The sequence below is a fragment of the Gigantopelta aegis genome, chromosome 5, assembly GCF_016097555.1.
Source record: "Gigantopelta aegis isolate Gae_Host chromosome 5, Gae_host_genome, whole genome shotgun sequence".
Taxonomy (NCBI): Eukaryota; Metazoa; Mollusca; class Gastropoda; order Neomphalida; family Peltospiridae; genus Gigantopelta; species Gigantopelta aegis.
Window position 1 is genome coordinate 19,560,207 of NC_054703.1, and position 12,339 is coordinate 19,572,545.

The window sequence follows — 12,339 nt, forward strand, 5'->3', positions numbered from 1 at the left end:
TGAATTGGTTACTCGCATTTGGCTAGCTAATTAGTCATTTCTGCTTCCCTGAAAAACTAAACTTGAATTGTCTGCCATCTTATCTTCTGGCTGCACCACGTCATCGACTGGCAGACGTGGAGTAAGTCCTGGACAGTGTGCCCATTCCACCACGTCATCGACTGGCAGAGGTGGAGTAGGTCCTGGACAGTATGCGCGTTCACTCCATTGCTGTGCGGAGTACTCTGGCTCTCCGGGGGACCGGCCTCGGTGGCGGCGTGGTTAGGCCATTGGTCTACATGCTAGAAGGTAATGGGTTCGGATCCCAGTCAAGGCATGGGATTTTTAATCCAGATACCGACTCCAAACCCTGAGTGAGTGCTCTGCAAGGCTCAATGGGTAGGTGTAAACCACTTGAATTGACCAGTGATCCATAACTGGTTCAACACAGGCTTTGGTTTGTGCTATCCTGCCTGTGGGAAGCACAAATAAAAGATCCCTTGCTGCTAAACGGAAAGAGTAGTCCATGTAGTGGCGACAGTGGGTTTCCTCTCAAAATCTTTGTGGTCCTTAACCATATGTCTGACGCCATATAACCGTAAATAAAATGTGTTGAGTGTGTCATTAAATAAAACATTCTTTCTTTCTGGCTCTCCAGGAGAATGAATGGAGTACACCCAATGTACCCAGGTTTTGGTGCATACTTTCACTAGAACTTAAAATATATATATACTGAACAAAATAAGAAACTTCCGCTAACTTTGCTTGAACATAACTTGATGAAAACAAACCGGGGGAATAATTGTTATATATGCGTTTAAAGAGTGTTCCATGATGCATCGTTTGGTGCAAAAATCATGGCCATAGGTTAACAGAAACTGGGAGAAATTTTGACCAAGTGTGGTAGGGGTTAAAAAAAAACCCACCCACTTAATAACGGGTATGACCACCTCTTGAATTGACCACTGCAGTGCATCGCAGGCGCATAGAATTGACTAAAGTGTTGATTTCTGCCTGTGGAATATTGTTCCATTCCTGAATGAGCGCTTGACGAAGTTCGTTGATGTTAGCGGGTGGGTTGGGACGATGCCTCAATCGTCTGTCCAGACTATCCCAGACATGCTCGATGGGGTTGAGATCAGGACTTTTAGCGGGCCAGTCATCAATGAAATCAATGTTATTTGTCCTAAGACAATTTACAGTGTCTCTAGCTGTATGAGAGGTGGCATTTTCATGCTGAAAAATTGAGATGTTGGCGTTGTTATGGAACAGAGGAATGACGTGATGAGCGAGAATGTCATTGCGGTAACGTTGAGCATTTAAATTGCCATCAATGACGACTAGTGGTGAACGATAACCATGGGCAATGGCTGCCCATACCATGACACAACCCCCACCCCCGAAACGATCTCGTTCAAGAACACAACAGTCAGCATAGCGTTCATTTCTCCTTCGGTAGACACGCACCCTGCCATCACCACGTTGTAAAGAAAATCTGGATTCATCCGAAAAAAGAACGGTATTCAAGCGTCGCCGTATCCAACGAGTGTGTACACGTGCCCAATTAAGACGATTTAGACGATGACGTTGCGTTAAAATGCATCCGACATAAGGACGCTGTGCATGTAAACCGTTCTCCCGCAGACGATTACGAACAGTTTGCCCACTGATTTGGTTATTATGAAGCCCAGGTGTGTTAGCAGCAGTAGCAGTGGCAGTTTGGAATCGATTGCGCAAATGCGTGTTCATGATATAGTTGTCTTGACCACGCGTTGTAACACGCGGATGTCCACGACGTGGCAAGTCGTTGGTGCTTCCTGTCGTTCGAAATCTTACGTGAAGATTTCGTATCGCTCGACTAGAACTCCCCACTTGCCTTGCAACGTCTTCTGTCAACATGCCAGCATCAAGCATGCCAATCGCCCATTCGCGTAAATTATTGGGTATTCTTGGCATACTAAAAATGCTACAATGTAAAAAAACGTAATTGTTTTTACAAATTTTGAAGCGTTTTCGTTCACTTGACAACAATGTCAGTAAGACAAGTAAAACAAATTGACCGAATACTACACGGGACATGTCGAACCATGTATGCACGTGCAAATTGAATTTCACGTTGTCGATGATTAACAGTGCAAAAATAATCGAGAAAATTCATGAATCCTGATAATACAGCTCAAGGCTAATACTACCTATATATACTCTTCAAAAAAAGAAACGCAAAAGGGTACAAATGGGTTATAACTCCGATTTTATGTTTCCTACCGGTTCATGCTTTGTGAATATAAGGTCATTGCATGTCCCAAACACATTCCCACGGTTACATTCGATAAAACGCAGCTACTGTACAATAAAGTTCCAAAATGTGAATATTCGCAAAAACGCAGCCACGTGCAAACCATGTCACCACTGCACGTGCGTTGTCTGCACGTGCAACATGAACACCGACAGTATAAAAGTGCAGGGTGTTCGCTTGCCTGGCCTCTGTATCTGGCCGACAGTTGACAATCCAGGACATGCCACGTCTCAGTGAACCGCAGAGAAACAATGCCATTGGCCGACTAGACGCAGGCGAATCCAGAACGGCCGTTGCCAGGGCATTCCATGTGTCCCCAAGCACCATCTCCAGACTGTGGGACCGTTACCAGCAACATGGATCAACACGTGACCTCCCTAGATCCGGTCGACCACGGGTCGCTACCCCCGGGCAGGACCGCTACATCTGGGTACGCCACCTTCGGGAACGATTGACTACTGCCACCTCCACAGCCGCAGCAATACCAGGTTTGCGCAGGATATCCGACCAGACCAACGCAGTGTTCCAACATGACAACGCCAGGCCTCACACAGCACGTCTCACAACGGCTTTCCTACAGAACAACAACATTAATGTCCTTCCTTGGCCATCGATATCACCGGATTTGAACCCAATTGAGCATCTATGGGACGAGTTGGACCGACGCCTCCGACAGCGACAACCACAGCCCCAGACCCTGCCCGAGCTGGCAGCAGCCTTGCAGGCCGAGTGGGCCACCATCCCCCGGGACGTCATCCGTACTCTGGTTGCTTCAATGGGCAGGCGGTGCCAGGCAGTTGTCAACACACGCGGAGGCCACACCCGGTATTGACTCCAGATGACCTTGATCTTGGTGGTGTGTCCTATCACTTACTCACAATGGACTAGAGTGAATTGTGAACAATCCTGCAACATTTGGTAATTATCGGACTCGCCATTCAATAATTAAATCAATTCTCCAAATGTTACGACAATGTGGTTTTGCGTTTCTTCTTTTGAAGAGTATACTTTCATTACACAATGAATTCTTTAACACAACAAATACTATATGTACAAATCGGAAGTTTCTTTTTTTGTTCAATATATATATATATGCAGATGTCTTCTTTCTTCTCTAGTATTGGTATTTATTTCATGAATTAAAATATGAACGATTCAGGCACAGGTTTGAGGGCAAAATTAATTTTAAACTGTCTGAAAATGTTTCTTGTGCTTTTTATGTAGCATGAGTTACCAAAGAAGGCTGAATATTGCTCTGAAAGGAAGGGTTACAAAATGTTTACTAGGTTTACATATTATCCAGTAGGTCTACATGTAGGTCCATGGATACAATGACTGAAAGATCACATGTGAAACCAAATATTTAAAAGCTCTGGGTCCGCATTTGCTTGCATGTACAATGGTAGCAATAAAATTAGCATAATGATACACATGTATGTAACATTACATTTCATGAAAATATACATGCAGTTACCCGAACGGTAAAACTGTCATTTCAAATACAGGAAATTATGTATGCAGCTCTGTAGGCGTTAATATTTCATTCCAAATAGCATTTCATTTCATTTCAACTTATTTAAGTGCTTATATCCAATTACATGTAAGGTTCAAGCACGCTGTCCAGGACACACCTCAGCTATCTAGGTTGTCCATGACAGTGGGTTGTTAGCGGTTAGTGAGAGAGAAGAAGATGTAGTGGTCTTAAACATACAAACCCATTGAGTCGTTAAAACTCGCACTGGATGGGAACCGGTACTGGGCTGCGAACCCTGTACCAACCAGCCTTTCGTCCGATGGCTTAACCACACCACCACCGAGGCCAGTCTCTTTATTAGTCCCATACCAGCCCAACCGGAGGGGACTATAGGTTTTGTCTCTTGTCTTTTTTCTCTATGTCTGTCCATCCGTCGGTCACACATTTGGGTTTGGATTTTTTTCCCCACAACATTTGGGTCATTGTAGTAAGCTCAAATTTTGTGTATAGCTTTATCATGTACTGTTACAGATCAAGTTTGACTTTGTTGCAATATACCTATTTTTGGCAAAGTTATGGCCCGGAAGTTGACATGTATGTATTGCTTTAGCAGTATTGAAATTTGAAGTTTGTCATCTACATTTAAGTACATGAAATGCAGTGTCCAGTTTCAAAACATTTCAAACCCATAACCACATATATGCAGTGGCGTGTGTGTGTGTGTGTGTGTGGGGGGGGGGGGGGGGTCTAAGGCCCACCCCCAATCAGTTAATTTTTCTTTCTTTCTTTCAGTATTAAATGCATCATGCATACATATATACATACATACATACATCCATACATACTTCCATACATACATACATACATATTGTGGGTTGGTCCCCCCTCGATCTAAAACCTTGGCTACACCAGTGCATATATGGAGTACTTATGATCTGTTTTGTTTTGGTACTTATGAGCTGTTTTGATTTTATTGCATACCCTCAAATTATTTTCTGGCAGGAGGCCTGACCTCCCCAGTTGTTGGAAAGTTTGATGACTACAAATGTCCCTGTATGCTTTCCTTTGAAGAAGAAGTGATATTTGTATGTGTTAAATAACCACACCTTTTTCTTTCAGTAGCCTGACCTACATGTGCATGCAGCTATCTGTGTGACGTTTGTACATAATGCTAACTTTAATAAACACAGATAAGTGCTCCGATCAGAACAGAGCATGTACTACAGACATGCATATTACTTCCTGGTTCAATAATACTACATGTACTTACTTATTTATCTACAACAAGTTTAATCACATGACACAAGATGCTCCATGAGCCTAAAAGAGTTCATTGCAGGGCGGGTGAAGGTACAGATTCTTTTAGACTAAGTGCCCATTATTTAAAGAAATAAAACTAGAGTTATTTAATGATTTTTCAGTGTATTTTAAATCTATAATTTACTATTTAGTATAATAAAACTGTTATGTTTTTAACTCGAGGTCACTGATGTAGATGTATCTAGGGATTTAGACCGGGAAGGGGGACGGCTCCCAAATAAATTCATTCTACTAAGTCTTGGTAAGATATAAGACAGGCCAATATACATGTATATGGGGGAAATATTTGAAAGAGTGTTGTGCGGTGGGAGGAGGGCAGTAGCCCTTGTCTATGCCTGTGTTGTCATGTCTACAAGTAGGGTTTTTTTTTGTTTTTTTAAAGGGTCTTTGCTGTTAATGTTAAGAATATCCTACATTTGACAGCAGCATATTATTTATCCTGTTTTATTTTCATTGTGAACAAGCCCAGTGAGCTTTTAGGGAAGATATATGCATAATGTAGTCTACACTGTTTAGTGGTTAAAAATGCACTAGGATGTTAAACATTGTTTTTAGCCAATATGCTGGGGTGTCGGGCATCATTTATTCTTCTAGACCAATTCTATTAGTAAACGCATGCTGCAGCATATAGCTGTAGCTTGAAAATGTGCTGGGGTGTTGTTAAACAAATATTGATTTCCATTTGTTTTATGGATGGGCCCAATATAAGCATTAGGGCTGACCTGCAGAGGAGGATAACCCATTAAACATTTGGGAAGTTGCAGTTTAAAATGTACTGAGTTGGTATTAAACAAAGATTCCGTTACCAGCCTTGGTGATGTTGTAGTTAAGCCACTGGCTGGTAGGTACTGGGTTAATTTGTAGCCTAGTATCGGCTTCCACCCAGAACAAGTTTTAACAACTCAATATGTTGATGTAAGATCATTACACCCTCTTCTCACTCACTAATGACTAACTCACTGTCCTGGACAGACAGCCCAGATAGCTGAGCTGTGTGCCCAGGACAGCATTTATGAACCTTGATAAGCACGGAAATCAGTTGGAATGAATAAAGATTCCTTTTCTTTTCTTTTATCCAGCACTGTGAACAGGCCCAATGAGCTTCGGGGCCGACCTGCAGGGGCGGATATCCCATGAAGCACTGGGGCGGCTGCAGGACGCGGAAATACGTCTACTGGAGAACATCAAGGCGTGTCTGTTGATTCGGATCCAAAGCGACCGACAGTATGCAGCCTCACTCTCCAAGTTTGTCCAGCAAGCACACAAGGTGGACAACTCCGACTTCCTAGAGTGCTGCTGCTTCTTTAGGGTAAGAGATGGAAATGTTAGCCATTCCCTGCTTCTTTAGGGTAAGAGAAGAAATGTTAGCCATCCCTGGTTCTTTAGGGTAAGAAAAAAATAGATTTAGGGTAAGAAATAGAAAAGTTAGCCATCCCTGCTTCTTTAGGGTAAAATACTGAAAAGTTAGCCATCCCAAAAGCAGATGACCCTACATGTAGTTATTAGGCAGTACAGAATATTTTGGGCTATTATAACTTTTCTAAACTTATATTTTCATTATAAGTTTTCATTTTTAGAAAATCCTGACTAGCACTAATTCAAAGTCCCCATAAGCATTTTGTGCTAAATAAAAAATGTCATATTTACACCACTGATGAATTTCTAGGACATTCTATTTTGCTTTTAATGTGTGTTTCTGTATTTGATAACAGGCATGGGACACCATCGTTAATGAAACTGACAAGCTTGTTAATCAGTTGAAACAAAACATTGAAACACTCTCGACAAAGATTTCCGACGCTCTTACGTTTGTAATCCACGAGAAAAAGGTGGCCAAGAAATTCTACCAAGATGGCCGAAATAAACTGGAAACTGAATTCTCAAAGGTACGTATTATATGGTTCCCTTGCATCATGCATGTAGTTGTTTAATATTCATATACTGAATGAATCATCATGCCTTGAACAACAGAAAACAGGAGGATGAGCGATCATGGTTGCTTGTTCGACTGGTTTTTGCACCTAACATTAGATGAATGTGATATGCTAGAAGATGATAGTACCAATCAAATTGCTCGTGAGTCACTTTTCACATCACAACATTTTGAATGGTACAAGATGTTCTGTTATATTCATGCAGATTCTGGATCACCATAAATTTATATCCATACATTGACTAATCATACAAACTAGTCACTTTATATCCATACATCGACTAATCACACGAGTCACTTTATATCCATACATCGACTAATCACACGAGTCACTTTATATCCATACATCGACTAATCATACAAACTAGTCACTTTATATCCATACATCGACTAATCATACAAACTAGTCACTTTATATCCATACATCGACTAATCACACGAGTCACTTTATATCCATACATCGACTAATCACACGAGTCACTTTATATCCATACATCGACTAATCATACAAACTAGTCACTTTATATCCATACATCGACTAATCACACGAGTCACTTTATATCCATACATCGACTAATCATACAAAATAGTCACTATATCCATACATCAGCTAATCACACAAAATAGTCACTTTATATCCATACATCGACTAATCACACAAAATAGTCACTTTTTATCCATACATCGACTAATAACACAAAATAAACACTTTATATCCATACATGGACTAATCACACAAAATAGTCACTTTATATCCATACATCGACTAACAACATAAAATAGTCACTTTATATCCATACATCAACTAATCACACAAAATAGTCACTTTATATCCATACATCGACTCATCACACAAAATAGTTTCTTTATATCCATACATCGACTAATCACACAAAATAGTTGCTTTATATCCATACATGGACTAATCACACAAAATAGTTGCTTTATATCGATATATACACAATATAGTTCTTTGATATTCACACACCAGACAATCTTTATATCGATATATACACAATATAGTTCTTTGATATTCACACACCAGACAATCTTTTCTTCATAGACCATAGGAGCTACCATGATAAATGATAATCACTCATTTTGACAATGTGCTGGGGTGTCATTGAACAAACATTCCTTTCTTTTGTTTTGTGTGTAGATGCAGGACGAGGTTCAGAAGAACAAACAGGAGTATTCCAAGACGATTGACAGGCTGAAGCTCGACACAGCCAAGTTCATGGACATCCAGACCAAAGGTAAAGCCAGCCTGAAAACATTTCAGTCAGCAAAAGACATAGAGATTATTATACGCGCTTGTGGCTTGTACTGATTGTACGAAAGACATAGAGATTATTATACGAGCTTGTGGGTTGTACTCATTGTACGAAAGACATAGAGATTATTATACGAGCTTGTGGGTTGTACTCATTGTACGAAAGACATAGAGATTATTATACGAGCTTGTGGGTTGTACTGATTGTACGAAAGACCTAGAGATTATTATACGAGCTTGTGGCTTGTACTGATTGTACGAAAGACCTAGAGATTATTATACGAGCTTGTGGCTTGTACTGATTGTATGAAAGACCTAGAGATTATTATACGAGCTTGTGGGTTGTACTGATTGTACGAAAGACCTAGAGATTATTATACGAGCTTGTGGCTTGTACTGATTGTATGAAAGACCTAGAGATTATTATACGAGCTTGTGGGTTGTACTCATTGTACGAAAGGAGTGTCGGGATTCTTCTATTGCCTGAGTGAGAGCGAGCATAATACAAAAATCCTGACACTTTTTTTGTAAAATCAGTACTATTTAAATATGCAAGTGTAATAATTTCTTTATTATCAACATTATCCATAATATTAATTTTATGAAAAACAAGGACTGTTTCTGACATAACTAACAAGAGACAACGAAACAACATTTTCTAAAATGACTGGGGCAGCCACATTATGTTATGTTGTCGCTTTCCAAAATTACGTCATTCGTTTTGTGGATGACACACGTGTATTTCCCTGTGTATGTGGATCATAAGACATTTAGAAACTCGCCTCCAGAATTCTTTAGATCTTTCTTTTTTTATCACTATTTCTCGCTCCAGTCAGTGCACCACGACTGGTACATCAAAATCTGTGGTATGTGCTGTCCTGTCTATGGAATGGTGCATATAAGAAAATCCCTTGCTGCTAATTAAAAAGAGTAGCCTATGAAGTGGCGACAGTGGGTCTCCTCCCTCAATACCTGTGTGGTCCTCAACCATATGTCCGACTCCATATAACCGTAAATAAAATGTGTTGAGCGCGTTGTTAAATAAAAATTTCCTTCCTTCCTTCTTTGATCAAGCGGTGGGAACTAGTCAGTCGGTGGAGTGTTTGTCTGAGGTGCGTGGGTCTTGATCAAACCCCTTCAATGGATCCATTGGCATTTTGACCATCCCAATCAGTGCTCCGCAGCTGGTGTATGGTACAAGTATGGGTGTGGCATTTAGCTCTGTCGGTTGAGAGCTTGCCTGAGGTGCTTGCGTCGCAGGATCGAACCACCTCAGTGTATCCATTCAACTGATTGATAAGAGATCCCTTGCTGCCAATGGAAAAATGTTTGACATCCAACAGCCGATGAATTATGAATGAATGTGATGTAGTGGTGTAGTTAAAGAAAACAAACGTTAAGTTTGGTGCATGTACGTGTTGTCCTATCTGTGAGAAAGTGCATATAAGAGATCCTTGATGATAATGGGAAATGTGTTGGGTTTTCTCTGAACACTGTCCAGAATTATAAAATTTGTGGCACAATTGATTAATTGATCAATGTGCTCTGGGATGATATTAAACAAAACAAATCTTTATTTGGCCACATGTTAAAATTGTGGCATCCGTAGACATCAGTGTAGATGAAAATCTGCATAACCATTGCACAGAAACATTCAGGTAACCCATTTCCATTTTGTGTAAACCGTTGTGTCCACATAAATGATATCCTTAATTTAATGTGCAAACAAAAAATAAGTTAAATTAGATTTGTGGGAGCAGTGGACAAACGAACCGGCCGTTGTTGCAGTTTTCACAGTCATGTATTAGGAAGTAAACTTTATGCTGCCAGAGGTGGCTACACAATTTTAAAACCTTAACCCTTTGAACCCAAGCGGCCGGAAAACCGGCCGTGACATCAACCTCAAAATACCTTAGCGGCCGGAAAACCGGTCGCCACATGTCTTTGTTTATAAACAATATCGCTAGGCAACTTCCCGGCCAATCAACGGCTTTGCTTTATCTAAGTTTCGGTCCACATTTCCTGTGAATGTAACTTCCGTGTTTCCAAGAAAGTTTCCCTGTTTTGACACGTATAAAATCGGCAAAATAATGGCACAAAAATGTTTTAGCTGAGATACTGAGTTCCTACAACAAAGAAATAGGTGAAACAACGTACGGTAATGAAAGTGATTTTGAATTCCATTATTGATTTACAAAGTGATAGTGATAACACTGAAATTGATAACAATATCCAGTCGTCTAGTGACAGGCCAGTTGTCAGAGGGGGGGGGGGGGGGGCAAAAGTGGGTGTGGCTCTAGTGATCATTCTTGCAATAACGGGAGAGGTTTTCAGCTACACTCAAAACGTAGCAGTAGCAGGCATTCTGTTGGTAAAGGATGTGGTCAAGGTAACAATGACAGGACAGTTCACAGAGGGGCAAAAGGGATTGTTCTTTGGTTTACCTTCTGTTGGGAGTTTTTTTGGTGTACCTTCTGTAGACAGTTTATGTGCATTGAACAGCCAGACAAAAACTGCTGGTTTGACTGGCACCACAATCTTGAGAGAATATTGGAGATAAATAACAAGTAAGTCCATATTTATTTCAAATAGCCTATATTTTGATAAATTAATGACAGAAAATATTCTTAGTGGCTGAAAAACAAATAAATACATATTTTTAGATTTTCCTGATTTTCGTCTCATTAGCTTAGGGTGACTGGGCCGAACACGCCAGGAGCTCAGGGTTCAAAGGGTTAAACAGTAGCTGCTAATCAATTCTCAAATGTCTAGAAATATCCCTAATCAAGATTTTGAAAACAAAATGTTCCCTGTCATTAACTTGTGTAAGGTCCACAAATACTATTCATTGATTCATAATTTGTAAGAACAAATCTGACTGAATCACTGCTCAAATCCGACATAGCAAGACATTTCTTTCACCAGCTGCATGGTCAGTTTGGGATCAGTTTCCTTTGATGGGCCCAATGGGCTATTTCCCGTTCCAGCCAATGCACCACATCTGGTATATCAAAGGCCATGGTATGTGCTGTAGTGGTTATGCCATCTGAGTTGAGGCTGGTAGGTACTGGGTTCATATCCCACCTGAGGCAATGGAGAATGTTTCATGCCAGTACTGGCTCCAACCCAGAGTGAGTGTACTGCTGGGTACTGGGTAGGTGTAAGGCCACATACACCGAGTTTCACCCACTTCATGGGTGCGATTATGGGTGAATGACCCCACATGGGGGATGATTACCTGGCATACACTGCAGGTTCTGTGTAGACTGGGCTTGGGTGATTCGGAGATAGCTCAACTGACAGCAAGTGTGGAGCACGGCCCTGTCAAGTAGTCCCATACCAAAATGGAAATACTGCGGATTCATCTTGTTATCATTTATGCTTGTAATGTCCACACAAAAAAAATGTCATTGTCTCTGTGTTAAATGTTTGTGGCATTTTAAAAAAAGAAGCAGGTTTCCTTTCTAAGACTGTCAAAATTACCAAATGTTTGACATCCAATGGCCAATGCTTTATACATCAATGTGCTCTAGTGGTGTCATTAAACAAGTGGAAATCTGTCATTTGTTACATGCTTGTTTTGCATTCATAAACATGCATGTATATTGAGCTTCATTGAAAATGCACCAGTTAGATTTAAAGGTGTGAAAAGGATCATTAATGATGGGAAGAAATAAATAACAACTAACTGATTTTGTATAATTGGATGCATTTCACTGATCTGCTAAAACTGTAGAAACAGTAGACTAATGTATATAATATTACTGTTTTTGTTTAATCGACAGGGAAGTCGGGAGGTAAACTTGATGATGCTAGGGCTAAGAAACAAAAGACGTTTGTGAAACTTCACAAACTTCACAACGACTACGTGATATCGGTGAAAGACGTGGTGGAATATCAAGATGGCTACCTAGGTCGTTCTCTCCCGGGCTTGCTTGACTGTCACCAGGCAACACAAGAAGTCTACCTTCTACAAAGGTAATCTATCTGCTTCATGCAGGCTTATTTGTACATGGACACACACATGCAGGTTGCAGTACACCAGATAGTGTCTCACCGGATCA

General features: G+C 40.6%; 1 protein-coding gene across 1 annotated transcript in view; it reads left to right on the forward strand.

The window, feature by feature from the left end:
• LOC121373359 (tyrosine-protein kinase Fer-like) overlaps positions 1–12,339 on the forward strand; it is a 77,348-nt gene that overhangs the window by 22,228 nt on the left and 42,781 nt on the right. The window contains exons 2-5 of the mRNA XM_041499957.1: positions 6,149–6,378; positions 6,782–6,955; positions 8,162–8,258; positions 12,061–12,253. Of these exons, the coding sequence (XP_041355891.1) occupies positions 6,166–6,378; positions 6,782–6,955; positions 8,162–8,258; positions 12,061–12,253 (677 nt within the window). The 5' untranslated portion in view covers positions 6,149–6,165. The remainder of the gene's footprint in view (positions 1–6,148; positions 6,379–6,781; positions 6,956–8,161; positions 8,259–12,060; positions 12,254–12,339) is intronic.